This window comes from Verruconis gallopava (assembly GCF_000836295.1).
Source record: "Verruconis gallopava strain CBS 43764 unplaced genomic scaffold supercont1.2, whole genome shotgun sequence".
Lineage (NCBI taxonomy): Eukaryota > Fungi > Ascomycota > Dothideomycetes > Venturiales > Sympoventuriaceae > Verruconis > Verruconis gallopava.
Genome location: NW_015622138.1, coordinates 951,302 through 978,254, shown reverse-complemented (window position 1 = coordinate 978,254; position 26,953 = coordinate 951,302). Strand labels below are relative to the sequence as shown.

Below are 26,953 nucleotides of genomic sequence, written 5' to 3'. Positions count from 1 at the left end.
TCCGTCATCACCATTAATGCTCCAGTTTGCAAAATGCGTATACAAAGCACGCGGAGCCGGCGTTTTATTTTCTTTGGCTTTTCACACTTCAATTGGAATATACGGCGCGGCACTCATGAGATCTATATTCTACATGTACATAGAGAGATAGCTTTTGGCAACACGATGAAGGCGACTAATGCCCCGGTGGACGGTCAGTCGGAGGCAAAGAAAAGATGTATGCGCAAATAAGATGACGACATTTGTCTACACTGGTACACGTTGAAGATGTTACCTATCTTATGTGACCCTCTTTCGCCTTTTTTTTTTCTCCCATCTCTCTCTTCCAAACGTGGAACGCCAAACCTGCTTGTTGAAAAAGGCTCTTTCCTGCCACACGCCGCGCTTTCTTTTCGTTCTTTTTCAGGCCGTAATCATCATTGTCGTTGCTGTAGTCAATATTGGTGCACTTCTTTTTACTGCTACTGTACGAGCGGGAAAGAAAGTCGAGTTCGAACGCTGAAGCCGAGTCTATTGCGCTTCCTCGTCGTCGACCTCGAAGTTCTCGTCGGCGCCGTATTCGTCCACGACCCACTGACAGAACTGCTCCCACGACTTGATCCACAGCTTCAGCCTCTCGGCCCGAACGCCTTTGCCGGCGGCGCCGAGCTTGATCTGCAGCAGCCACTCCTTCTGGGTGCAGTCTTCGAAGGCGGCCCAACGGACGGAGTTCTCAGCGAGGGAGCCCAGGCCGGCGAGGCCGAGGTTCTCCCAGCCCTGGAGGGCCTGCCAGTAGTCGTGGGAGACGCCGGTGGTGCCCTGGCCGAGGATGGCCGGGTCGTCGTTGCACAGGGCGACGGGCACGCCGCGGGCGAGCAGGGCCGGCAGCGGGTGGGCGAGGATGGAGCTGGTCAGGCGCAGGACCTCGTTGCTGACGGGGCAGCTCTCGACCAGGATGCGCTTCTCCTTGACCATGTCGATCAGCAGCGGGTGCTTGAAGAGCGAGAAGCCGTGCCCGATGCGGCGCGTGTTCAGCAGCACGGCGTCGAACAGGTTCTCGTCCGTGGCGTCGCCGTCGCCGAGCGTCTCGCCCGCGTGGAAGAAGAAGGGTATCTCCACGCCCTCTTCGACGCACCGCTTTTTGAACCAGAAGATCTCCGGCACCAGGTCCGCCAGCGGCCGTCCCAGGTCTTCTTGGCCCACGAAGTCGAAGCCGGCGATGACGTGCGGTAGGGCCTTCTTGACCGCGATACACTGCTTCATGGCTGTCTCCGCCCGCTCGTTAGTCAAAAAAAAAAAAAAAAAAAAAATAGTAATATGAATAATTTTTATTTCTTAAAAAAAGTCCGAGCCGTGCGTCCTTTCCATCTTTCTTTTGCGGCCCATGGGTACGGGTCAGAGCTTACAGTTGATGATGTCGCGCTTGTCGAATATCCTCGCCGTCGTCCATATCATGCGCATGCCCCAGAACTCGGCGCCCTCCGGGCTGCTCTTGTACTGCTCGATCACGTCGTCGAACTCGCGCAGCTTCCTGATGAAGTACTCGTCGTCGGTCGTCTTGTCCGGTCGGTAGAAGAGCGCCCGCACGTCCGCCCACAGCACGTTGTCCGCGTGCAGCTGCTCGCATAGCCGCCGCACGTACTGTGGGAAGATCTCGTCGATGTATATGAGCGTCCTCACGATGCCGAACGTGGAGAGGAACTTGACCCAGATCTGGTTGATGCCGTGGTGGTGCGAGATGGACTCCTCGGGCGTGATGGTGCAGCGTGACTGCACCCAGGCGACGAAGCCCGACCGGCCTCCCAGCGGGAACGTTTCGGCCGCCGTCTCGAGGGGCACGAATGTGTCGGGCTGGTACGACGACGACCAGATCGAGGCGGCTTCGGCGGGCAGGGTCGCCGGCTTTCCAAACTCGAACGGAGCCTTCAGCCGCGCTTCCGGACTGTCCAGGCTGGTCGCGCACTTGATGCCCACACCTTTCAGCTCGAAGGCGCGCTCGAGGATCCACTCGACCTCGATCATGGCCTCGAAGTGACAGTGCAGGAGCGCGCCCTTTGGCATCCGCCGGACGATCCTCCACAGCTTGCTCTTCTCCATCCGGTCCTTGGCAAGCGAGAACATCATGCCCGGGTACACGTCGCCCGCGTGCGTCGTCCTGATCAGGTCGTCCTCGTACTCGCGCGTCCACAGCGTCTGCGCTTCGTCGAAGCGGATCTGGTCCACGATGGAGCATGCCTCAAACGCCACGCCCGACAGGTTCTCCCGAAAGAAGCGATCTGCAGCGCCCACATGGTCACCGGTCAGAATCTCAATGCGCTCTGCGTGTGGGTGCGAGGGTTACCGACCGCTTCTCTGCTTCTTCTCCTGCTCTACGAGCGCGTCTCGACCGTTTAGATACTGTTGGATGAAGGGGTCGCTGTGACGCGGTACGCCCTCCGTCTCGTGCCATACGTCATCGTCGTCGAGCTGAATTCGCTCCATGTCCTGCCCGACGTGCTGCAAGTCCTTCTCGGTGTCTGCCATGTTTGCGATCTCGCTCCAGGATCAGAACGACGTTGCTTTCATCACGAAGTGGCTCTGCAGCTGTGTTGCCAACGGCGTGCGTGCGCGTGTGCATCGAGACTGCGGAACGATCAGCCAGCCTACGGTACCATTTGCTTGGCAAACGATGTAACCTGCCCGAAAGCTCAACAACTAATGTCGAGCAAGCAACGCAAGCCATTCTTGATCTGCAAACCATCGCAGCGGCACAAGAGTTTTGATCGCTAACCAATCGCTCGCTATCAAGAATTCGATTTCGTCTATGCTATGGGCTACAAGAAGACACGCGCACGTTCGGATCAGCTGGATTCTACAACGACGTCGAGATTGCATGTGGTAAGAACAAAGTTGAGATCCACCCGCTTTCGCAAAGAAATGTCGCTTGACAGTGTTAGAACTAAACTAGAACGCCGTTTCCCATGATGCATGTGAAACCATTCCCCTACTCGCCATCATTACTATCATTCCTTATTGCACGAAAATATGCCCTTCATCACAAATACAATTAGGTGAAGTCAACCCTGGTACCACGCTGTTCCCTAGCAGCGGCTTCAAGACGCGCACGTTCCGCTCGCCTTCGACGTCTGTTGCTCTCAGCTCTGGAATCCACATTGCTTGGCCCGCTTCCATACACGCTACCCGGGCTGCCGCCCATATTGCTTCCCGATGCTGGGATTGGGGGTGGCGGTGGTATATCGCTCGGCACAGGGCTCGTGAAGGGCTGAGATGGCGGCGGTGGGTGCTGCACCGAAGGAGCAACCGAAGGAGGCCCTGTTAGAGGTCCGGAGACCGGCTGCGGTGGCGGCGGGACATTGTGTTGCTGCTCGCCTGCCGCAATGGCCTCAGCTCTCATCTGGGCCGCTTGTTGCGCTTCCATTCTCTCTACCCTTCTCCAATGTTCGTCTCCAGACGCTCCAGCACCGCCAACCGAGCTTATGCTCCCTGATCTAGCCGGCCGTCCCTGCCTCCTTGCACGTTCCGCCGCACGTTCATTTGGATCGAGTCTACGCAACGTCACACGTCTTCCGTCGTTATGCATCTTCACTTGCACGGCTGCCTGCGGCGAATGCATGCTAGACGCAGCTGAGCTGTCACGCCTTCGGCTCGAATTCCTCTCGTAAGCTCCCGCAGCTGCGCCAACTGCTGCTCCCGCAAGACCCGCTGCGGCTGCACTTTCTGCCGTGCGATGACGGTGGTGTCGTCCTCCACTCGGCGATGTGTATGCTTCTGAGCCCGATGAATCACTTCGAATCATGGTTGCCGGCATGGGTGGTGGTGGAGGGAACCCGCTTCCAGCGTTTGCTGCCGTGTTCGCCGCCGTGACCTCCGGCGTAGTCGGTCCGTGAGAATGGCCCATGCTTTGCAAAGAGAGTTCTGGATTGCTTCCTCTCAGAGGAGATATCTCGCTCTCGGTTATTGAGCTGTGTCTCCGATGTGGTGGAGGTCGAGGGACGCCGTCACCAGTATATCGTCGTCGAGAGCTGCTGAGCCGCGCGAGGCGTTCTTCCTCGCGATCTCTTCGACGCATCTCCTCAATCCTACGTTGTTCTTTGGCGTCTTTCCTCTGATTCCACTTGTGTCTGAGGTAACCAGCAACCCCGAGTGCGGCGATACCGTCTCGCAAAGTGTGCGTGTCGCGTTTTGCCTTGCCTGGGCTATCCAGATGACTTTCTTCCCAAGTATCATAGGAATGGATCGAGCCACCGGATGGTCTCGTATCCGAGCGTCCGTGACTGGAACGTCTTGAATGTCTTGAAGGAGTCACTGCTGCTGCTGCACCTGCAGCCGCAGCGGCAGGAAGTGCTGCCATGCCATGCCCGGGCCTTGTAGGTGTGTGCGGTCCATGTCCTTCTTCAACACGGCTAAAATCTGTTTCTGTGACGCTGTGGGCTCCCCCCAGTGGACGATGCGGATAATCCGACACCGAAGATCCTTCGTCTTCGTCCCGACGTCCTCTAAAAAGCTTTCGAGCTAATGCAATCGCGCCGCCGACAGCACCTGCTGCGAGAAGACGATCCCGCCAAGTATGATCTTTGCGGCCTTGCTGAGAGTATTTTTCGCTGACATATGAGCCCGAATCACCTGATGAGCTGTGATCTGTTCTGGTGCGGCTATGACTACGACTTCTACTCCGTCTTCGTCTCGCAAGAGCTGCAAGCAAGCCGGCCGCTCCAGCGCCCGCGGCTATTTTTCCGAGCCTTCCATGCCGATGTTCCGTCTCGGGAGTCGCATCAGTTCGAGATCCGGAGACGTAAGTTCCTCGGTCGTCTATGATTGTGGTTTGCTGGAAATGATACGACAAGATAAACCACGCAGCTAATAGTATGAAGCCCCAAACAGCGTACAATATGAACAGCGATTTTGGTGAACCGTATAGAGTTAGGCCAAGAGCGATCTGAGCAATGCCTAGCAATGCAATGGCTCGTCCGAGCCACTGATGAAGCTGGTACTGTTAGAAAAGGGCGCCCTACTCATGCCGATGACATACCATAAGCTTAATCGGTATCTTGTACCTTATCTTTCTCTTTTCCCTATGGTGTACCCACCCACCGAACAGGATCTGGAAAATGACCATGACATAGATGGCCAGGCCTATTCCATGATGTGGATTGGTCAAGCTTCTCTGTGGGCCGACTGCGAACCAGCCCAGGACAAAAATGACCGTCACGAAGAAGAAGACCAGTATCTGCGTCCATATGTGCAGTCGAAGCGCAAGACTTGGATTCCGATGGTAAAATCGCGCAACAAAAATGGCAAAGGGTATCATGAACAGGAACGTCATCGCAGCCAGTATTCCATGTGCAGCTATGAGATTGTGATATTCAACAAGTGTCGAGAAGCGATTTCTCATGCCTGTGACGAGCATCAGCACCTCATCTCCGGTCAGTTGAAGAGACGCTGTCTACAACACTTACCGTTGTACTGCATAGTTGCGAAGTTCAGGCCCATCAGATTCGGCAGCAAGAATGTGTCCTTACTGGCATCCCATGTCCCGTCTCCCACGTGCAGTGTGTTCGAATCGTAAGTACTGCTGCCAGGAGCAGCAAGCCCGTTGGTAGCCATCGTTGCCGACCAGCCGCTTGGCTCTGTTTACTGATACTGGTGAGCAACGTGTACGTCTCAGATTTGGATTCTAGCGGCGTAAAACGCCATCGCGATGATCTGGGCCCTTTCCAAACCGGTCTTTGCGCGGTCAACGTGCGTGACTGCGAAGGATGCGAAGACAAAGCGAAGCGGTTGCGAGCGGGCGTCAGTGTCCGGTCGTTTTGTCGCAAGGGTTGGATTTGCCTGAATTTGCCTTGAACGGCTGTCGATGGATAGCGGATAGGGATTATCTGAGGCAAACTGTCTGAACAGAGACGTCTTTAAGGTACCAGGAATTTTTTCCTGAAGATCTGGGACGGGTGTAGCTGTCGTGGATCCACCCAAGCTGGTGTTCGTTGGTGCGGGGGCTCTTTGTTACCATAGGCCGAGCACTGAGCACCCCCGTTGACCTAGCAACGAACAACCCGGAACCGCTACGAGATTCAGCTGGTGTCTCAACATCGTGCATATTAGGGCATGCGCACATGCAAGAAAGGAAGAAGAAAAAAAAGGCTCGATAGAGCTTGAGCTGTACAGGTCTAGAAATGAGGTGAGCTATGTGCTGTGTATCTGATGGCTTACAATGTAGATTTCATGAGAATACAGTGACGCACAACGCGGATTGAATGATTCAAAAATCACGTGCGTCCCAAGTCGAGCCTGTTTGTCACTTCGGGACGAGTCGGCCGTCGGTCGAGGGGCAAATTCAGCTTGTGTTGAGATGATGCAAGTACAAAACTCGGCCTCGACGTTGGCCAATTTCCCATGGATTTGCTGAATGCTGTTTCGAGAAAAACGTGACTTCGACATCAAAAGCTTCGCAGAAGTGCTTTTCCATGGAACCGCATCTCACGTACCACCAAACGAAGATTCCCCAACGAAGGACCACGTGGGCGCCAGTTTGCACCCGTGTACCCATGGCCGCAAACCCACGAATCTCGTTAGTAATCTAGCAGTCGTGTAACAGAGGGTTTCGCAAAGAGTTCTTTGCTAACACCAAACCTTTCTCTGCTGCAAACTGGAGCTGAAGCATGAGTGCCGTCTCTGTTGACATCGCCGTTCTGCAACATCTTGCTTTATCCGCCCTGTGATCTCGCCTGTCCTACTTCCAAGTGTCTACCTGTTGTCAATCCAATGCCACCGTTGCAACTTGATCCAATGCCCTCATGCCAAGAGCATGTGAAGAGCAGGAGAGCGAGTGAGAGTACGCCTGTGTATTGTAGCATTTACATCACTGGGCAGAAAGTTTAACGTAATCAACCACCTAGTGGACCACACCACCTAGTGGACCACCGATCTCGCCTCTATCTCGTCTTCGCCTTCAACAGCAAGCTACCGCGTCAATTAATTGTTCTTATTTACAGCTAATTGATGAGCCTCATAGTCAGGGCACTTTGTTATCTTGTGTTCGAGCGAGCAGCACCAGCTGCACCTCGGTGGCGCTCGTTTCCGCTACTCAGATGCCTCAGCTTGAACCGCCTCCGCTAACTCCTTTTGCTGATGATTAGCCAATTCAAGCGCCTCTGCCGCTGTAAATATGCCTCCTTTAGCTAGATAAGACCTTTTCTGAGCTCGCTTCCGCCGTTATCTAGCATTCTCGGCAGCGAGCCTCTCATTCTCACTCGCTAGAAGAACAACACTATACATAGCCATCTCGCAGCCTTTGACTAACTGCGCTAGCGCTCGATTAGATGGCGATAGCAGGCTCTGAGAGCAACATTTAAGATAGCTTTTAAGTAGCTTGGTTTGAGCCTGTAGCTGTAGTATATTATATAGTGTCTCCGCCACTACCACCAGGTTAACTACTGGTGGAAGCGGAGGAGTTGGTGTTCAGAACTGTGATTAAAGCTGGCTAAGTACGCGATCTGGGTTAAAGGGAATAAGCCCAGTAGCAGCAAAGCCACTACTAGCAGTCCTAGAGGTGATCGCCTCTGCCCTCGCCACCTGATATATCTGTAAGAAGTTGAGCTTATTGATGTGGTTAACACCGAGGCCCATCTTCTGCTCCACAAGCCTACCATAGGCACTCTTAAGCACTGAGAAACAGGCAACATCGAGCGGCTGCAACAGGTGCGATGAATGCGCCGGCATGTAAAGGACGACAATGCTATTATCAAGGCAGTACCGGTCAAATTCAGGCGAGACATGGCTGCCATGGCCGTCAAGAATAAGTAGGTGATAGCGGCCGCGAGTGCAAGACTGAGTATGCTTATCAAATACGTGCTCTAGCCAGTGCAGGCTAATTACATTATTCGTCCACCCGTTCTCACTAACAGCGACAATCCAATCAAGCGGGAGCGCGCCATTCTTGTACCAGGCCCTCTGGTGCATCACTGCCTCGAGGATGACGAGCGGTGGCGCTGCAGAGCCGTGTATTCCGATTGTTTCAATGATTGTTACCCACTCTCGGTTCCCAGGCTAAATGCTCCTAGGCCTTCCAGCTCTATCGGCACCGGTGATGACCTTTGCAGTGCTGATAACACCCATCTGAAAGCCGGTTTCGTCAAAGTTATATATATCGTTCTCGTCAATGCCGTACTCCGCTATCATTGTCTCCACACTCTTAAACCAGGCCTTAAGAAGCTCAGGGCTCTCACATTCGCTTCTTTGGTAGTCATACTTCCAATTATACGCCGCCTTGATCGAGCGGTGGCGGCTAATAAACCTGTATACCCAGTTCTTGCCGAGTGCCGCCTCCGCTGCATGCTCCTTCAGCAAAAGCATTGCCATCTGCCGGATAACAGCCTGACGCGGTGGCATACCGCGTCGATCCATTGAGAGAATCCATTCAACTAGGCTAGCCTCCTCATTACCGCTAAGAACGCGGCTGATCGCGTCGGAACCGCGTTACAGAGGCACGCCTCGGAGGCGGCGAAGGAGGGTGTTTCAAGCGACGTCGAAGGCCTTTGCGGCGGCCAAGGGTGATTCGAATTCGCCTCGCCGATAGGCCTTAATAGCAAGCTCAAGTCTGCCAGCTCGATAGAGCGATTCCTGGCGTGCGTCGGTGGCCATTGGCTGTTGAAGATGAAGACGAGATGGAGGCGAGATCGGTGGTCCACTAGGTGGTGTGGTCCACTAGGTGGTTGATTACGTTATATCCTTGAAGTTTACTAAAAACACAACTATGCTCTAGAGGAAACGACTGTTAACTAGATCGCAAGGCAAGGAAATAGTTTCCGAGCGAGATCCGTAACGTTTCGTTTGAATGCGATCGTGTATCTATCGATCTAGACCTAGATTTTGATGATTAACCATTTTGTGACCTGCATTGTCGGAGTTACAGAAAGATGGTTGCTTGCTCGTCGCTTGGAGCGCGTAGCCTAAAGATAGGCTAGGGAGATTAAAACCATACGTGCCGGCATCCGAACGATATCAAAAGCAAGGTGCATAATGCAATTGGCGGCGGGCGACGCCTCACCCACGATCTTCAGGACTACAACGGATCTCCATCCGGAGTAGTGGGAAGACGCCCGCTACGACCTTTTGTTTCTGGGTCAGCGTCTCCGCGATTATGAAACAACGATTCGGAGATTCACGCGACCGCTTAGAGAAATTCAATCTCATGAATGGCTGGCAGTGAGGAAGGGTCCGTCGGGTCGGAAGATGCAAGTGACGACAGCTGTCGTTGGCTGAAGACCATGTGCCAAAATGTGCATTAGCTCCGGAGACGACAGCTCAGGCGCTGGGCCCTGCGAGTGATCTGGCATGGAACCTGGAACTTGATGAATACCACGCGCAGTTCGGGATGCCAAATCCGTAAGGATACGGTGCATCCACACAGACTGCAGCGCTCTGTCAGACTCTTTCAGCACACAAACCGAAGTGACAAGGCCCTGGAACCCAAAAAAAAAAAAAAAAAAAAAAAAAAATAGTTAAAAGGCGGGTTGTACCAGCGTATTGCGGCTCTTCTTCCGCCTGACTCCACGACAACTTCTGCTGCCTCCCTGGCGTCGTTGTGGATCATCTGTTGAAGCCGTGTCGAGGACATGCGATACGTCTCTGGAATCTTTCCATTTCATTATCAAAGATCGAGAATAAGCCAAGCGGATCCGCTACTAAACCGTTTCGTGCTCAAGAATTCTCGCCACTCTTACCGAGTCGGCGCTCAGAGAGGATGGACGAAGTAGCCTGACGGAGGCTGTAAATATATCTCGTCAATTGACACATGCTTTTTGTTTCTAAAGTTCGTTAAGGACCTTAGGAGTTGCTGAGTACGATTTTCTCTTGCACTGCCGTGCTTATTTCTGCCTACTATTTTCATCTTATGTTAAGGCTCACTAGACAACACGACCCCCTTCTCGAGTCTATCATCAGCACTTGGAAAGACCGAAGACCGGCTCGTCGGAGAGTCTGGAATCCTTACTGGAATCCTGTGTTCCTTCTCTGGATTTTCTGCCGCTCAAAGCACCTCTCACAAGCCTGAGCACCTTGCCCATGTCGTCATAGTGACTGTTACGCACTGAACGTGTGAGGCGGAGGCATTTAATGGAAATAAGCGAAATGGCCGCGGCGGACTCCTGCGGTGGTGGTTGGCCACGATCGAGAAGCAGCGACGAATCAGGAGCGCCTGCGTAACCGCAACCCGCTTCCGACGCTCCAATCGCATGTCTGTGCCTCACGTGATACGCCGCCCAACGGACCTCTCTTGATCCTCAGCTTGACTTCATTCAACGAGCGCGGTGCTCAGCATGGAGCCGGCCTGAAGTTTTCCAGGAAGCACCTCCCACTGTGCGAGGTCCGTCAAGAATTCGTCTCTTTTTTTCGCCGTTCAGATGTGAACAATGGAGCATCTGGAACTTGTCAGAAGCATTTGTCTAAAACTTCATTGGAACGGAGCGAGTCCCGGCAAGCTGCGCTTTTAGCCGACGACTAACGTATGCAGATCGATCCGTACGTGATGGTGGCTTGTCGCACGTAAGGCAACGGACTTGCAACCTTTTTGCTTTCCCCACCGCCTTTGAGAAACAAATCAACGTGAGTGGGCACAACTTGGCGGTCTCTAGGCGCGAAGTGACCTGCAGATGATTGACTTGCAGTGGAGAAGCATTCGTCTTTGACTGCAAGGAGGGAGACGGGAGGTCAAGCAAAGTTAAGTCTAGCTTGCGAGATCTTTTCACTCTGAAATTGAATGTTGGCTCGGCCAACTCCAAGAAGGGTTTCTGTTTTTTCTTCAGTTGAAGCGTGTTACATTTATTGCCATATTGCTGTCGATCACCCCAGACTTTCCGTCCTGTTGGTAGATTGCTCCAACAGCTCGGGTGTATCCACGGACGTATTCGACTTCCTTCCTCACAGCTCCACCTGCAATGAACGAGAATCGACAGGGGAGGTTGATTTGACCCGACCTCTCTAAAATGATCTTTTCTCATCCAACCCTGTAAATGGTTTCCATAAGAAGAAAACCATTATATGCACCGGCGTTGATGCATGCTGTCCCTTCCATTAACAATGCTCTGCTCGACTGAACCCTGCACGTAGCTCCTCAAACCACACCATTCGCATCGTGCAGAAGTCGAGCAGGCGGGCTCTGACCTGCTAGCAAAAGAAATTTGACGTGTCTATAAAGAGCCTTTGTCCTACCTGAGTCCGCGATGTTTTGACATTCGTTTAACAAATTTTGATTACCTGTGTCATTAACTGGCGAAAGAGGCTTTTCCTTTACTTCATACTTCGAGTGCTTCGAAGGCGACCGCTCATGAGCCTGCCTTAAGGCCTTGCACAATCATTTCTGTTCCCAAAAACGACCAGGACAAAGATTGATCGAAGAGCTATGAGTACGGCTAACAGCGATAAAGAGGCCATTTTCGTTGTCGTAGACCTGGTACGTTTGCTTGGTTTTCCGGCCCACGCTCGCCAACACTGTCTTCTTTTCTGAGCGCTCCACTGATCCGAACAGCCTAGAGACGGACCGTTCAAAACGTGGCAGAAATTTAAAGACGTTGCGCGGACTGCACTTAGCAATGGACATAAGCCCGGTTGGACAGAGATGAAGTCACAGGCGGACGGGTCTACCGTTGGCTACACACTGTGTAAGACTCGAGAGGACGCCAAGCTCATATTTGGTAGGACACGAGGCCTTGCTTGTTTTGATATCGACTGAATCTCAATCTTTAGACTATCTGATGAAGCTCACCGCGAGCGGGTGCTGCGCTCATGTTCACTGGTACGATACCAGCTGGAGCAAAAGCTGGCCTGTTGCATGCAGTTGTCCCACAGAGCAGCACCGCTCGAACTACGATTACTACCGCCATCACGTCCACTCTTTAACTCACTATCAGTCGTCGCAATACATTGTACTTCCCAATCCTGTTGCTTATCCTCACCCGACAGCTTGGGGTGTGACTCCTGCGCCTGTTATATCGGATCCAGTGCATACGTTAGCGACCGATTTCCAAAGCATGGGATTAAGTCGGCCATATTATGCTCCTGTAGAGCCAGTTCCCGCTCCCTACTACGCCGTGCAGAGCCCTCAAGCTCCTGCGTACGTCCCAGCCACACAGCCACCGGCAAATTACGTGACAAACTCCCACGGCTATCCAGTGAATACAACGAACGGGGTTGTGCAGTCGGAGCACAACGTCATCATTCTGAAGAACCTCGATCCCGACATTACGGAGCAAGAGCTCTACATCGTACTCGGAAAAACTGTGAGCCCCACAAGTCTGGACATCAAGCGTACTTCCGACAGCAAGAAGAAGTCAATTTCAGCCGTCGCCACGTATAACAGCTACAAGGACGTCAAACGAGTCTGCGAGCACTTCCGAGGGCGCAACATTCACGTCAGAAAACGTGTGGTCAAGGCAGAAATTGGTAAAGATTCCTCGCCTCGCAGCGCAGTGCAGCCAGCTGTTGTGAATGGATCAACAACGGTGTCGTGACGACAGAACAGGAAGAGTGATTTTTGCTGATGGAGGACCTGGTATATCGGGACAGAAGGCGGCGTCCGGCACAGCTGAAAATTCTGATAGCTCGCTTGTTGCTGCGGCCAGGAAGAATCCAGCCGCGGTGTCTTGTCTCACCTAATCTTCGTGTGCGCTGTTGTTATCAAATCAGTCTTGCCATCAAGTCTGGCTTCCAACTTCTTGCATAACTGTTCTGCTCCAGGGCGTTGTGCCTTGCCGTAGCGAGCAGTGGGGGGACGATAGCCAAGGTTTGGCAATTACAAAAAAATGTAATTATCTTTACAAATTTTTGAAATCCTCTAGACTGATGATCGTTTTCAGTTTTCGGCCTGCAGATTGTCGTTAAAGAGAGCTGTAAGGCGAAGTCAAAGCGGTTCCGAGTTGCTGGAACCGCCACCCCGGAAAATAAATTTGCGTCACTTGTGTGACATATTTGGCATTCAACTAACACATTAGTGTCCACTCTGAGCGGGTTGGAAGAAACACACTTGCACCCTTGCAGATCTAACGAATGCAAGAAGAAAGCTAGCTGCCGATGGGAACGATCAGTATCGTTGTCTTTCCGCTTGTCCCGATTCAGCACGCGAAGCTATTGCTCGGGGAGCATAATTTTTTCAACTGGGCAACATGTATGTCGTCAGGTAGGTCAAGTATTTTCGTAAACGAGCGCGTAAACATAATCCTTTTAAGTATGCTATTGGCGCCTGATGCGGTGCTTGTCACCGTTTTCTTCAACTCGTACCAAGCGTTAAAACGGACTAGAGACGAAGGAGCACTCCGAAGTAGCGAGAGGCTTTAGTAATGGTTGGATGGGCTGTGGTGCTAGGCATGATTTGACAAGCCAAGTATTCAAAGTAGGTTAGCACCAGCGGATGAGAGCGGGACGCAGAGATTGGACAAATCCAATCACTGCTGAACGTCCCAGGACCTGTACAGAACCGACATATTTAAGCCTGACTCACGCATGTAACCCAATGCCGATGAATCTTTTTCCAACTCTTGTGAGTCGTGATCGAAGCAGGGAATTTGGAGCCCGATGGGTCGTGGATAAGTCCGCAAATTTTCGATGCCAAACTTCGTGTCATATCAGACCCTCCAATCGCCACTATTTGTCATGCGCGAATGATAAAAATTTTTTTTGGCAAAGTATTCCTTGGGCGTCGCTTGAAAACGCGATAGCCTAGGCGGAATCCTGTGGGCCTCAAAATGCGAGTCTGGAACGTCGCAAACGTGCTGATGCATACAGCCTCGTGTTTCTCAATAGGAGCTCATGTTAAAATGAAATGAAAAAAAAGAGAATATACCCCTATGTTGAAATAAATACGAAATAAGACGGGAACAGACGTATCTCAATCGCTGTGGAAGGCCGGTCACGTTCAGCTGTATTGATGTTCTAGAGATAGTTCAGCGGACAAGAATCAAGTATGGATGCAGATCCAGGTGGTTGCTCATTTCAAAATCACTAAGCAAGTGGAGATCCATTGGAAGCCCCGCAAGATCATTTAGCCAACAATCTCACGATGATCTGTAAGACCTATCATGGACGGTTCGTTTCAACTGGGTTATATTACGCTGAAGTCAGGACCAAAGAGAAATATCTCAGGGAAATAACCGGATGAGTGGAGCCGTTAAGGAGATTAAATACCGAAGGAGCAGGAATAGAGGTGGTTTTTGAGTGCCAAATGTGCGGCCAGTGCACATCAGTACAGACCAAGTGACCCTTCCAAGCTCTTTAGTACATGTGTATCGTCGATGCAATGCTTCAATGCAGGACTTTATCCAACCTGGATATTGTGCGTTTTTAGTTCTCTAGCGCCGGACTCAATTATCCTGCCCTTGAAAGTTTGTTCCCTTGCAGACCCGAAGCTTTTAGCTTAACACGACATATTTTACCACAAGAATCCCCTCCATGTTCAGGTCCCATACATCAGAATGACATTGAGACGTCCAAGATGTATGTGAGGAGACCTGGGAAACGAAGTGACGATGACAATCAAGATGATTTCTCCCATAGTGGGTCAAACAAACTGAAAGTAAACTTGTGAGTTCTTAAATAAGTAGAGAGTATCAACACGAGAAGAATGGGAGATAAATGAATTAGCGAATAATGGCCTCGGTGAAATCAGTTTGATTCGCAAACTGAATCTGCAGCTTCAAGATTGCCGACCCTGCTTCAAGATTCAGATCTTTGAAGACGAAACTGAAGGATAAGAAAAAGCTTCTCGCAATGCGAGTTAGAAAACGCGCTCATCGCTCGCCAACAATTCCATCCCCAGTAGAAGCTCGTGCTTTATCGTTGTCTTTCGAATATGTCAAGAGGCCCGTACGTGTTTCCTGGTGTACTTCTGACAGCCTCGAACCTCGAACAAAGAATGCAGCAATCACTGCCAAGACTGCACAGCAGGTATAGAAGATAAACATGTTCCTGAGGCTGTGTGCGAAGGCAGCCTTAACGGCTTGGGCCTGCTTTGCGTCATGGATTATTCGAACAAGACCAACATTTGCCGCAGCTTTTTCGCCCGACAGACTTGTCAGTAAGTTCTCTGGGAGACCTGCTCGCACCAAGTCGCTATATCTTTCGGTCATACTATGCTCGAATATGATCCCACCAATGACCACCCCGATCGCGTTGGCCATTGTACGCACAAAAGCTTGAGTCGATGTTGCTGTTGCAACATGCTCCTGTGGTACCTCATTTTGAATTGCAATTATTGGAGGATTGAATAATAGACCGATTCCAAAACCTCCAAGAAGCTCAAATAAAATCAATTTAGTGATGGGAGAGCTCCAGTCCAGATTTATGTAGAGTCCCGTACCCAAGGTCATTAGCAACGTTCCGCACAAGATCGGCTCCTTGTGTGTATGAAAATGATGCATAAGAATGCCGCAGAGTATGCCAGCGATAGCTTCAGCGAGGTTCAACGGAAGAACAAGAATGCCACTATAGATTGGATCTGCTCCACGCGTGCTCTGTATAAATAGCGGTAGATAGTACTCTATGCCAAGTTAGCGCAAAGCAGCAAGTCACAGGAAGATCTCCCTTATAATTATTGATTTTTTAGGATCAGCTGCTGGAGTCACGGAACAATTGGCTTACCTCCGGCAATGAACACCTAAGGAATCATCAACACGAGTCTCTAGTCAGCGTCCACGGCAAGCAGTTTTACTTACAATTCCATGGATAAGAGTGACGACTAAAGCAGCAACATTTGAGCGATTCTTAAACAAGAACAGAGGCATGAGGGGGTATTTGGCAAATCTTTTCTCGGAGAAAATGAATATCAAGATAGCAAAACTGCCAAAGACAAGCAGACAGATCACCTTCGGCGAAGTCCAAGGAAAGGTCTCTCCACCAAAATCAAATCCTAGCAGAACCATGAGTGTGACCGCAAGAATTGAAAGACTTCCTGCCCAATCAATGGCTTTCAGACCATCGACCATTCTTGTCTTTGGGTTGTGTACATCCAAGAACAAGAGCAATAAGAAAAAGGTAGTTCCACAAACAGCTAGCAAGAATATGAGCATCCGGCTAGCCTGTCTGGACAGGTTCACTTACGTAGATTTATCCAGCTGATGCGGTAGTTAGCTCACTTATGGTCTTACAATATTGCGAAACTTACAAAATCCATCTCCAGCTCAAGTCTTGGGCGAATATTCCTCCAAGTACCGGACCGGTCCCCCCTGCAATGGCCCACCTCACAGGGTATCAATTACAGCTTTTTCCAGAATATAAAAGGCTTGCACAAACTCACATCACTTCCAATATTCCAAGCCACAATGCTCGTCTGTTACCTCTTAACATATGAAAGAAAGGAGTTTTCGAAATATGTACGAACCTTCGCATGCTGAAAAGATCGCTGATTGTAACGATTACCAGACTTAGCATACCCCCAGCGGCAGTCCCTTGAAAAGCACTATTGCGTCGTTAGTTGGGACCTTTTTGGCATGTCTGAATATTATGATATAACTAAGTGAGGTCCGCATTCCAAAATGTTGAACCTCTGACTAGAAGTAACAAAGCCAAGAATAAATTTTTTGTGTTGTAGAGTCATGACGACTTGCTGCAGATGGGGCTGCTGCTGGGACTAATGAAAAAGATTCGGCGTTATGTTCGTATTAGTGGTGAGTATCATTAAATAAACATTCTTGAGATGCTTTTTTTTGATACGTTCCATGTGAGAAGAAGTTTGTCTAAGCATGACTGGGCTGCAAAGGATATTGGCATTGATACTGACAAATCATGATTCCCAGCGGCAATGGAAGATACAAATCGAGGGAAAGTTATTTCAGAGCAAAGATGGAAGACAATGGGAAGTGTCAGGTGCATAGTAACAGAATATTTCCCACGAAGTGAAAGGGACGGTCTTTGCAGGAGCTGGATATACGCGCTTTTATCGAAGCTTCCTAGAAGCTGGAAGACGAGGCTTTAAATCGGAAAGTCATCTGTGTCTATCCAGTTCTAGCTTTGTGACAAGCGATAATGCAGGATGCCTCTCCAACACCGTGGCACACTCCGAAATTATGACTTGTCGAAATTCAACATGACCAATGTGAGGTAGGGATAGACAGAACAAGGTACAAAAAAGGAAGCTCTTGAGGAAGCACTCACCGCCCAACAATCAACATTTTCATGCTAGTCGCTTCTGCGCATACAATGCTCGCACTGAAGAAAAATGCCACACTACTCAGAAGCATCGGCTTTCGTCCCCATATGTCGCTCAGCTTGGTCCAGATCGGTCCTGCCGCCGCGTTGGCAATTAAATATGCGGCGCCAATCCATGTGTATCCGCTTGCTGAGCTCAAGCTTGAAGTAATTGTTGGAATTGCAGTAGAAATAATTGTTTGATCTAAGGCCGCAACGAAAAGCGTCAGGTAGAGGGCAACTAAAATTGTGAAAAGGCGAAAGGAAGAGCGCTTGGCTTGATAGCTGGTCTCTGCGGTACTCTGCACGGGGACAGGCGACAACGTCTGCTGCCGTACAGAACTAGTAGGTTCCACGATGTCGAAAACACTGGTCGGCTTTGTCAGTGGCTCTGTCGTCTTCGTCTGGGTAAAAAATTCGAAGTTTCTTTTCTGCACAGCTTGTCCAAGCTCTTGCTGGTCTGTCATATTCAGCAGCTGTGCACAGTGCTTCTCTCTTATATCACATCAAATTGCAAGTTCCAGAAAAGGTAGCAAGAATCAGTTCAAGGCGTAATGTTTAAAGTGAAAGATTGCATTTCGTATCGTAGGCTGCAAATATGTGCGAGGCTTAAAAAGGTAAGGAACAGTTTTTGCGGTATCCGCGGCGTGCGAAATAGGCACCGATAACGGTAGTTGTATCTCGCTGAAAATTAATATCAGCTAGATGCATAGAGCTCCAGCTTTGTTGGCTTCAACCCAAGTTATAAGCTAGCTCGAACTACACCAATTGTGGTGTGGTGCTCGTTGATGGTCTATGGCGAAAAGCTAAGCAGCTTCACGTCAAAGATCCTGCTGCGTGGCAGGTATCACCACTTGGGTCTCGATTTATGATGAAATCGTCATGTGCTATACGCTTCATGAGTGTGACACTCATGATAGCCATTAGGAGATAGACGCTCATTTTCCACTTGTCTTCGCCTTCTTCTTCGGTCTTTCCTCTTCCTCTTCGCTGGCGGCATCAGCATCTCCCATTTCTTCATCACTATCCCCGTCACTCTCGTGTTGACTATCATATTCTTCTGCGACGTCGCTCTCTTCGTCATCCTGGAAGTCCTCATCTGCTTCCTCGCTATCTTCGTCTGCACTGCCGCGATCAGCGACCACTTCGTCATCACTTTCATCGTCCACGCCGTTAAGGAGTGCTGCCGTCATCTTCTCCTCTTCAGCCATCTCATTCTTAATCTTCAGGCCCTTGATGCGGAAGAAGTCCTCGAGAGGCTTTTGTTCTTCACGATTGATGTTGCTGAATTGAAATTCCCCGCCGCCACGCATAGCCATCGTGATATCAAAAGTGCGAGATGCTGCCATAGCACCGCCAATGCGGGACATTGTTATCAGTGTGACTTGGTCCATATTGACATACGTAGCTGGCTTGGGCACAAACATGAAGGACTTGTCCATGCAAAACAACAGGCCCTCATTAGCTTTGATTGAGCACTTAACGCCAGATGCGTGGTGGTGGCTTTGAAAGTCTTTTGATGGCATGGTAAGTTTCTTACCGGCCAAGCCGCGGAACAATGCTGCAACAACACTGTGAAGAGGGGCCTCATATGTTTTCTGGAGTTTGCCCTTGTATTCTTGCTCAAAGTCTTCGTCCTTCATGTTTAGCTCCAGTACAACTTCCTCCTCCTTGTTCATTTGCATGACCACAAATGGATAGCGGGTTTGGCCTTGCCGTAGCGGTGGGTCCAGACCTATTGTGAGAAGCACGTGCATCTCGTCCGGTTTGGGGAGAATCATGAATTTCTTTACCGAATCATACTGAATCTTGTAATCATACGTCTTGCCACGCAGACGGAAGCTTGTGCGGTACAAATCGACATCAAAACGACCTCTGGGAGAATGTTAGCACACCAAACTACGCAACAATGCAAGGGTGCTTGCCTTGGCGTAAGGTGTAGGACATCTTGGAATGTGGCGATGGTATCTCCGGCAACTTCGCCAATCTCTGCCTTCTCACTCAAAGTCTGGTAGAACACGTCCGCGGCTTGTTGTTCCTCCGCATCTTCGTCAACCTCGCCGTCCTCGCCATCTTCTGACTTAGTCTTTGCTGCGGTCATGCCTGGTATATAAAAGCGCATCTCGACTAGCTGGTCGCGGGCTGCTCCAGCTTTCTTGCCACCTCCTCGAGCGCCGCCCAGGTGGCCATTTGTGCCTGTCTCTTCGCCGTCACCAGGCAGAGAGAATTCGACAGCCACTTCGCCCTTTCCTGCAAGATTCGTGTTTGAGACTTCAGTATATGGTATGTCGAAAGCAGATCTACTCTGCACGTTGAACGACAGTTCTGCCTTGCCAAACTCTGCCCTGCCCCAGTTCCAGCCTCGCAGTGAATGCTCTTGCTTGTCGAGAGGAATGTGATACCAGTTCTTGAAAATTTTTTGGATTCGGTCAAAATCGTCTTCTTGGAAGCCGTCAAATTGCACGACGGGCGCGTCTTTCCGGTATATTTTTACCTCAAAACCTCGTGCCGCTCGGTTCCAAAATGCATGCTGCATCTGTTCCTGAGTAAGGGTAAAAGTATCACCACCGCCGGCAGGCTTCCATCCTAGGCCCGAGTCTGCAAACCTGCACCGACCAGGTGCTTTGGAGAAATCCATATAGACGTTCTCAAACGTCTCCCTGCGCACTTTATATCAGCGATGCTGCCGAAATTCAATTCGCAAATGATAAATTGATGGTTGCATGGACGTCAAGCTCTTGGCTCTATGGCTCGCTAGCCGTCTATGCGTTTTGAGACTTACATCGACATTTTGGCTGAATGTAACGAGATCAGCGACTGGTTCAGGAGCGACCACGGGCAGCCTCGAAGAAGAAGTATATGGCTAAACGGGGCCTGTTCGACGCAGATCCGAGGAGGTTGAAGTGATGCCAGAAGGCTTGATGACGGTCTGAGTATTCACGACAGCCGAGATAGCGCTTGGTCTCTGTCGCGTAAGAACGCGAAGCCGGCTCTTCGTAGCGCGCCAGGCATCCTTTTGGCACGTGATTGTTTCTTGTCCGACTTAACCCAAGTTAGATTTTCGCGCTGGAACTTGTGCTTGAAGACTTGACCAATCAGCTGCTTGCGTTTGCCTCATTCAGAGGCACGGACGATAGGCTTGTGACGCAATGCTGTTCACAACAGAGGCTAGGGGCGGTCAAATCAACGTACGAGTCGCAAGCTCCAGAGCCAACACGTTCGCACCTCAGCACCTTCGAAAACTGCCACACTCAATAAGATCTGTCTAAGGCTGTCAGCTGTCATGTGCTAGTTGTTGGTCACTGGCTAGATGCTCTTACGCGAGACATCAGCACGTGCGGGAGAGTCGCTTGCATTCAACCAAGGCATTCCTAGATCTCAGGATCTGCAACGAGGTATTGCTCTATCTCTTACCGCCCCCGGTCATTTCAAATACCTGCCTTCCCATCGACGACAACTCTGAGTTACTGCGCAACTGTACAATGAATTTGCTGTCCTAACCATGGCCGTAGCTTCACAGGGTCCCCCAACTCGATCAAACTCTCGTCCATCTTTGTTGGACAAAAGGTCTACCGTATCCATCTCTGAGGCGCTAGAGCAAGATTCCAGAGACATGGCAGAGCAGCCAGACATGCTGAAGCGGGAGGCGGCTTCGCAGCCAAGTGTTGGACAGGATGACTACCTGCAGCCTACGACGTCGAATGGAGAGAGCACACACTCGTCGGCAATAGAAGATGACCATGGTTCTGGTTCTTACGCTGCGTCGGCGACCACGCCTGGCACACTTTCAAGGACTGCGTCTTTCTCTGGCGATGAGTACGACGAGTCTGTCCCACCCCTCGACCGCCTCACTATCTTCGATCTGATCGAGAACCTCGCTCTGCCGCAGAGGCTAGAACGTCTCCAGTCTCAAATCTCATTGCAGACGGAAAAGGTTCGGAGGCAGCAGGAACGTATCAAATCTTCGGGCCAGAACGCAAAGAATAAAGTTGTTGAGGAGTGGCGGCGAAGGGTTCCCACCGCGGAGGAGCAGCTTGAGAAGTACAAGAGGCGCATGAGACAATCAGTCGACCGGTTGAACAGCAAATGGAACGATTCACGATCTGTCACTCTACGCGAAAAAATCTCCTTCATCGCCGGTGTCATGAATGTCTTCCTCAGCGGCTACATCGTTGGGGGCTGGCCACATCTGTATCCTTACTGGTACAGCGCGCAGTTGCTCTACTTCATGCCCATCCGCTTCTACACATATCATAAGAAAGGTTATCACTACTTCCTAGCGGATCTGTGCTACTTTGTCAACGTCTTGACTATGCTAAGCATCTGGGTGTTCCCCAACTCGAAGCGGTTATTCATCAGTGCTTTCTGCCTCGCCTTCGGTAACAACGCCATCGCTATAGCGATGTGGAGAAACTCTCTCGTGTTTCATTCTATGGACAAGGTCGTTAGGTAGGTTTTACCTAGTTCGCATGTAACGAGTACGAGCTGATTACATCTTTAGTCTGTTCATCCATATTATGCCTTGCGTAACTCTGCATTGCATTGTTCACCTCATCCCGCCAGAACTCCAGGCGCAGAGATACCCAGCCATCTACAAGATTCTCACCTCCGATCCTTCTTCCCCACAGCACTACTCGCTTTGGCAGATGATGTTCTGGGCGTCTTGGCCCTATGCAGTCTGGCAATTATCATACCACATCTTTATTTCCGTGCGTCGTGCTGAAAAGATAGCTGCAGGTCGCCCAACTTCATTCACCTGGCTGCGACGCTCCTTCGCCAATACCTGGATTGGAAAATTTGTACTCAGTCTTCCAGAAAGTATGCAAGAAACAGCATACATGCTCATTCAGTACACTTATGCACTTCTCACCATGATTCCATGTCCACTTTGGTTCTGGTACCGCTGGGCGAGCGGGACCTTTCTCATGGTCGTGTTTACATGGAGCGTCTGGAATGGGGCGACATTCTACATTGACGTGTTTGGCATGCGCTTTGCCAAGGAACTGGAGCAACTGAAGAAAGATGTGGCAAAGTGGCAGAACACGCCTGAGCTCATGGGCAAGACACCGCTCATAAGCCCGGATCAGGAACATGTCGGTAACCCTCTTGCAAGCCCACCACCCGAGAATTCGGTTTCTGCGCTTCAGAAGGCCAGTATGGGTGAGGGAAGTGAAGTGAGTACTGCAGAAAAGCCGGACATCAATCAGATTCCACCATTAGATGCTGCAGCAGAGGCGAAAGGAACGGGCGCAGAAACCAGAAGTGATGAAGGAGGTATGAAAGAGAGAAGGAGTGGTTAAGAGCTTTTGTTTTTTTTATACAGAGTGTGTGCAATGATCTCTTTTGCGCTTTGCTTTTTTGGTTTTAACCAAAGTTGTTCCTTGCGAGCGAGACGTACGATACCCAGCTCTCCCTTAATTGATTTCGCATCTCCATGAGATCTTCTTTTGAACTCACTACGAGCATCTCGAAATGCTTTTTTCTAAGGAAATCTGGCTCAAGACATCCGGGATTGACGTGACGCCCATTCTTTAGAACAACCTTCACGTCGGTCTCGGTCACGGAGACTCTTTTTCTGGCCATCAATTCTGTTTGGCGGTGTATTAATTGCATAATCAGTAGAGGATTTCAACGGAACATCATTCACCATGTTCTGCCTACACAAATATTGGGTTCGCATAGTAGGTTTGGGAACGCTCGAGACTACGCGCACATGTAGGAAAAGTGACCTTCGCTTAAATAGCTAGCCTACATGACCCGAATTTTTCACATATTTGATCACCATCCGTCTTCGCTGTTTCTCATCGTTCAATCTTTTCGTCGATTCCTTTGGCAGCAAAAGGTCAGCTCACGAGGTGGGCGCGGAGATAAGAGAAGTGGCATTTAGCGTAGCGAGCCTCACACTCGGCATTTTCGACCTCTTTTATCGTCATCATAAGCGTTTCGATGCGGAGACGCATAACTGATCCAGTACATCTCTAAAAGGCGAGTCGGAACGAGCTGTGGGACCAGTGATGGTAGATGCCGGCTTCGTGACACACGTTTGATGTCAACGTCTTCTTCACTGCCGCGGGGCGTAATTAGGAATGTATACAATGGCCATCCGCGTGAGGCAGCTCGGAAGGCTGCTTACTGACATTCAAAAACCCGATTTGCTTGATGGAGGGCATCCTGGACAGCAGAACATACGGGCAGCATATTTTTTTTTGTCAAAATAGGTTCCATTGTGATGCCGAGAGCGTTCTTGTCTTCCGGTCACATATGAACAAAAGTTTGGCGCCTCTATCCTTTCTGCCATAAGTGTGAGTTGGATAGGCCCTTTTTCAGACGCGTCATTCACGACGTGGAATAAAAGCAGACTGTTAGATCTGGAATTCAAGCACTTCCTCTGTCTCCTAGGGATGCACAGGATGGACGAATGAAAGGGTTTAGGAACACGGCCGAGATAAGCACAGATACAGCAGCACACTGTTGGGCGATATCACCGAGTGTTGTTCCCATTTTTGAGCTTTGTCAGCCTTGTGCTCTCTCTTGTAATATCGATCAAGGACAGCAAGCTATTCTGGAAGACGGTGCGAACACAAGATGAAACACCAATCGAAGCGAAGAGAAAAACTGTATCACCGAGGCACGCATGTGGCGCAGTCGGAATGGTGGTTTCTCTCCAGGTCGTAGGAACAAGTACAGCGTGAACAGGTTAGTCGAACGCTACCATCACCAATTCTCGCTTGTGCCCGCGCAGATCGATCTTAGCTTGGTGCGGTGCTATGCAGGATATGGACATGGTTGTTGGTAACGGATCCTCGGGAAGCTGTAAGCCAAGATAAAGAGAACACCAGCGGTGACACAAACAAGCCACCAGGGCATTGTGCACGAAGGGAGTTTCAACGCTGGACTTGTACAGGACGTCAGGGAAGCCAACATCATGCAGCTAGAATTGATTTAGGCAGGTTGGGGGCATATGGTTTTGGGACCCAAGCCTGCAGGTTGCAAGTCGTGTTCAAGATCAGCGAGGAGAGACTAGAATGCAAGAATTGTGGGGTCACTGGAAACTATTGCTGCGAGGCATTACTATGGAATTAATTTTTTCGCACACTGCTCAACCTCCTAAAACATAGAAAAGAGCATCGTGGCAGATCGCCGGGTGTCGAGTTTGTGAGAGTGCAAGGAAATATGTGGCTTGGAAATAAGAGAGAACCGTCAGCACATCTGCCCAAACTGTCTCGCGCTCATCATCAGCACGCGGATTCCTTGTGCGCCCAATGAGCCCCTCGAATGGTGGAGCATTTGTCCACCCCAGTGTCCTTCTCCTTCGGCATCAAAAGACATAAAATACATAGTTGCAAAGCACCCGATATTGCGGTCGCCGAGGGGCGGGGTGAGGTTGCGGAGGCGAAGCGGGAGACACGGCACGAAAAGGATGATTTGATGCAAAAAAGCAAATGGATATCTAATCCACTCGTAGAGTGACGCTAACGCCGTCGTACGCCTTCGAAGTTTGATGACTGTGAGATGTTCGCTGTGGTGCCTCCGTGGAGGAGGGAGAGCTCGCTCACATCACGACGCAGCAGCCGTTGCTCTGTTGTGGCGCGTACGGATCTTCTTTTCGATCGACCTGCGTGCAAATCCATCAGTTCAAAGGTCGACAGTGTCTCGGAATGGTATTGTGTGCGCACCGTTCCCCACTTCGAAGGTACCATCCAATCCTTGGGCTCTTTCTCCGTGAACCCTATCAAGCTGCACGACGACCATTAGTTCTTGCCGGCCAAATGCATCAGATGAAGGGCATCGCATACTCGTTCGCGGCCTCAGAAACCGGTATACGCCTTCGCTCCAGGTCCTCCTTCAACCGCATGTTGAGCTCTTGTAATCTCCGCAGCTTGAGCTCGGCCATGTTCTGCTTGCGATTCCTGCCGTCCGCGGCGCGCATGTCGTAGCCTCCGGCCATCATTTTCGTCGATTAATGGAGCGCACTGCAGCGCAATCAGGGAATCCTGGGGTGGTGGTGATGATGATGGTGGTGCGAGAAGGGTATCGGAGGTTCGTGGTCCGGGGAAAATGCCAGGGATGAAAGAGTGCTCAGGCCCGTTCTGCTGCTGCTCTGCACGCTTGACTCGACACGAAACACGGACGGCGGCGCACGCAACGAAGGAAACGAGAGGGAGGGGGAGGACGGCGCTCGAGCCCGCGCGTGTTCCGCTTATCGACAGAGGAGAGGTTGGCAATGCACCAGCGCTGTTGGGAGCGGAGGAACGGAGGTGCGGTGTATGTGAGAGAGAGGAGTGTGTGTGCGGTGGTGGTGTCCTGAGATTGAGCGGAGTCCACAGGCTGGGAGACGCTGGGAGACGCTGGGTTGGCCTGGGACTGGCGTCTCGGCCAATGACAGGCAGAGCGGCAGGGATCGCCGCTTCAACTTCCACATCGGACGTCCTGTGGCGCAAGTAATGAAAGGAATAAACCTCACCTTGGGCTTGCAGCATCGAGTTTCCAGCGCTGCGCTTTGCTCTTGTCTCCCACAGCTAAGCGACATTGCTCGTCGCCGGGATGCCTCGTCCTCTTCTCCGTCGTGCTCTCCGTCGCCTGCCCCCTACGCCGGACCGCCCCCCATGCCTTTCAACCTGTAGATTGGACCCAATTCCATCGGCTCACGCTACCGGCCGTTGGAATCGACCGGCGGAAATGGGGCCTTAGTTTCCGCGCATTGCGACTTCAACTGCAGGCAATTTGCAGCACGTCCGACGTGGATCAGTGCACATATATCCCTGGCATCGTACTCGTGCACTCACCTCTGATGCCTCCCCCCGCCAGGCACGGTTCAGCATTTTTATTACGAGCGCACCGAGCTGCCTGGACATGGCTTTTGCCATCCGGTCGGTTTGGCTGTCGCGCTTTCGCCTGGTGAGCTCAGGATCCACAGGAGCCACCAGTCCTGCTTAAGACCTTGCAATTCAGTTCGTGCGGACATGCATAGAGACCTGGACTGATGGCTTTGATCGGCGTATGGAAAACCCGCCCAAGCCTCTTTCGCAGTACTTGACAACCTCTATTCTTATCCTCCCGTCGCCCAAAGACAGCACCCAATGTCCAGCCACGGTACTCTGTTCACAGCAGAAGAGGTGTACCCGTCGATGAAACTTTCACATGACACCATGCTTGTTCAGCTCTGGCCGAACATCGCTTTTCTGGACTTTGTAGCACATGTGCTGGGAATAAGCTCCTCTAGCTGCAATGAAAAATAGCCCGAACTCATCAGTCTCTCAACCCAGCATGAGTGGCAAGCATACTTTGTGATGACAAGCCGCTCGAATCGGCGATGATGTTCGTATTTCCATTACGAGACATAGCCTGTCATGCTAGAGTCTTCTCGAGGAGCAACGATTCCTTGTTCCCTGGGCAAGAGCTTCGAGCGTTTTTGCAGTTGAACCTCACGCCAGGCACGCGGTCCTATTCTTACTAATTTGGTCGTGTCTTTCTCACTTCTCTAGTCAGCATCACGGAACTACATGGATTAGTTCCCTCTGGGAAAGACCGGGACTGATCTTCAGGGGATGGATCTGGAACCTTTCAAGGACTCAAAAGACTGGTAAGGTAGTCATTTTCCAGATGAATTGTCTTATTCTACCCGATCTTGGCATTTGCCCGTCAAGAAGATCTCGGTGCCAAGTTCAAAAGCGTAAGCTTGTGTTTCGTTCTGAGAGGAACTGGATTTCACATGGCCAGTACATCGAACGAACCGTGCGATAAGCACGAACCTGTCACACAAAGACCGTTTAAAATTCGCTTTGAGTTCCAAGATGCAACAAAA

General features: G+C 50.8%; 7 protein-coding genes across 8 annotated transcripts; 2 read left to right on the top strand and 5 right to left on the bottom strand.

Annotated features, from left to right (window-relative positions):
* Nucleotides 1–76: 76 nt before the first annotated feature.
* Nucleotides 77–2,583, bottom strand: PV09_00839 (uncharacterized protein). The gene is made up of 3 exons (XM_016353637.1): nucleotides 2,325–2,583; nucleotides 1,386–2,255; nucleotides 77–1,244 (listed from the first exon to the last, which is right to left on the bottom strand). The coding sequence occupies exons 1-3, from the start codon at nucleotides 2,500–2,502 to the stop codon at nucleotides 511–513; spliced, it is 1,782 nt and encodes a 593-aa protein (XP_016218790.1). The 5' UTR covers nucleotides 2,503–2,583; the 3' UTR covers nucleotides 77–510.
* A 156-nt stretch (nucleotides 2,584–2,739) lies between these two features.
* PV09_00838 (uncharacterized protein) lies at nucleotides 2,740–5,959 on the bottom strand. Its single transcript, XM_016353636.1, has 3 exons — nucleotides 5,436–5,959; nucleotides 5,009–5,373; nucleotides 2,740–4,963 (listed from the first exon to the last, which is right to left on the bottom strand). The coding sequence occupies exons 1-3, from the start codon at nucleotides 5,581–5,583 to the stop codon at nucleotides 3,026–3,028; spliced, it is 2,451 nt and encodes an 816-aa protein (XP_016218789.1). The 5' UTR covers nucleotides 5,584–5,959; the 3' UTR covers nucleotides 2,740–3,025.
* Nucleotides 5,960–11,059: 5,100 nt separating this feature from the next.
* Nucleotides 11,060–12,759, top strand: PV09_00837 (uncharacterized protein). Its single transcript, XM_016353635.1, has 3 exons — nucleotides 11,060–11,425; nucleotides 11,501–11,666; nucleotides 11,719–12,759. The coding sequence occupies exons 1-3, from the start codon at nucleotides 11,375–11,377 to the stop codon at nucleotides 12,480–12,482; spliced, it is 981 nt and encodes a 326-aa protein (XP_016218788.1). The 5' UTR covers nucleotides 11,060–11,374; the 3' UTR covers nucleotides 12,483–12,759.
* Nucleotides 12,760–14,753: 1,994 nt separating this feature from the next.
* Nucleotides 14,754–17,615, bottom strand: PV09_00836 (uncharacterized protein; the record flags this gene model as incomplete). The annotated part of the gene is made up of 8 exons (XM_016353634.1): nucleotides 14,754–15,502; nucleotides 15,604–15,619; nucleotides 15,678–16,012; nucleotides 16,063–16,076; nucleotides 16,127–16,201; nucleotides 16,259–16,291; nucleotides 16,343–16,420; nucleotides 17,116–17,615. 8 exons carry the CDS (start codon nucleotides 17,613–17,615, stop codon nucleotides 14,754–14,756), a joined length of 1,800 nt encoding a protein of 599 aa, XP_016218787.1.
* Nucleotides 17,616–18,086: 471 nt separating this feature from the next.
* On the bottom strand, nucleotides 18,087–19,938 carry PV09_00835 (uncharacterized protein; the record flags this gene model as incomplete). The annotated part of the gene is made up of 3 exons (XM_016353633.1): nucleotides 18,087–18,990; nucleotides 19,044–19,808; nucleotides 19,931–19,938. 3 exons carry the CDS (start codon nucleotides 19,936–19,938, stop codon nucleotides 18,087–18,089), a joined length of 1,677 nt encoding a protein of 558 aa, XP_016218786.1.
* Nucleotides 19,939–20,346: 408 nt separating this feature from the next.
* Nucleotides 20,347–22,948, top strand: PV09_00834. 2 transcript variants are annotated; one of them, XM_016353631.1, is made up of 3 exons: nucleotides 20,347–20,543; nucleotides 20,661–21,597; nucleotides 21,650–22,948. In XM_016353631.1, the coding sequence occupies exons 1-3, from the start codon at nucleotides 20,459–20,461 to the stop codon at nucleotides 22,446–22,448; spliced, it is 1,821 nt and encodes a 606-aa protein (XP_016218784.1). In that variant the 5' UTR covers nucleotides 20,347–20,458; the 3' UTR covers nucleotides 22,449–22,948. The 2 variants fall into 2 exon arrangements, with proteins under 2 accessions (XP_016218784.1, XP_016218785.1); XM_016353632.1 differs by having other exon boundaries at nucleotides 20,347–21,597.
* Nucleotides 22,949–24,168: 1,220 nt separating this feature from the next.
* PV09_00833 (uncharacterized protein) lies at nucleotides 24,169–25,450 on the bottom strand. The gene is made up of 3 exons (XM_016353630.1): nucleotides 24,945–25,450; nucleotides 24,825–24,885; nucleotides 24,169–24,763 (listed from the first exon to the last, which is right to left on the bottom strand). Exons 1-3 carry the CDS (start codon nucleotides 25,097–25,099, stop codon nucleotides 24,701–24,703), a joined length of 279 nt encoding a protein of 92 aa, XP_016218783.1. The 5' UTR covers nucleotides 25,100–25,450; the 3' UTR covers nucleotides 24,169–24,700.
* Between the last annotated feature and the right edge of the window lie 1,503 nt (nucleotides 25,451–26,953).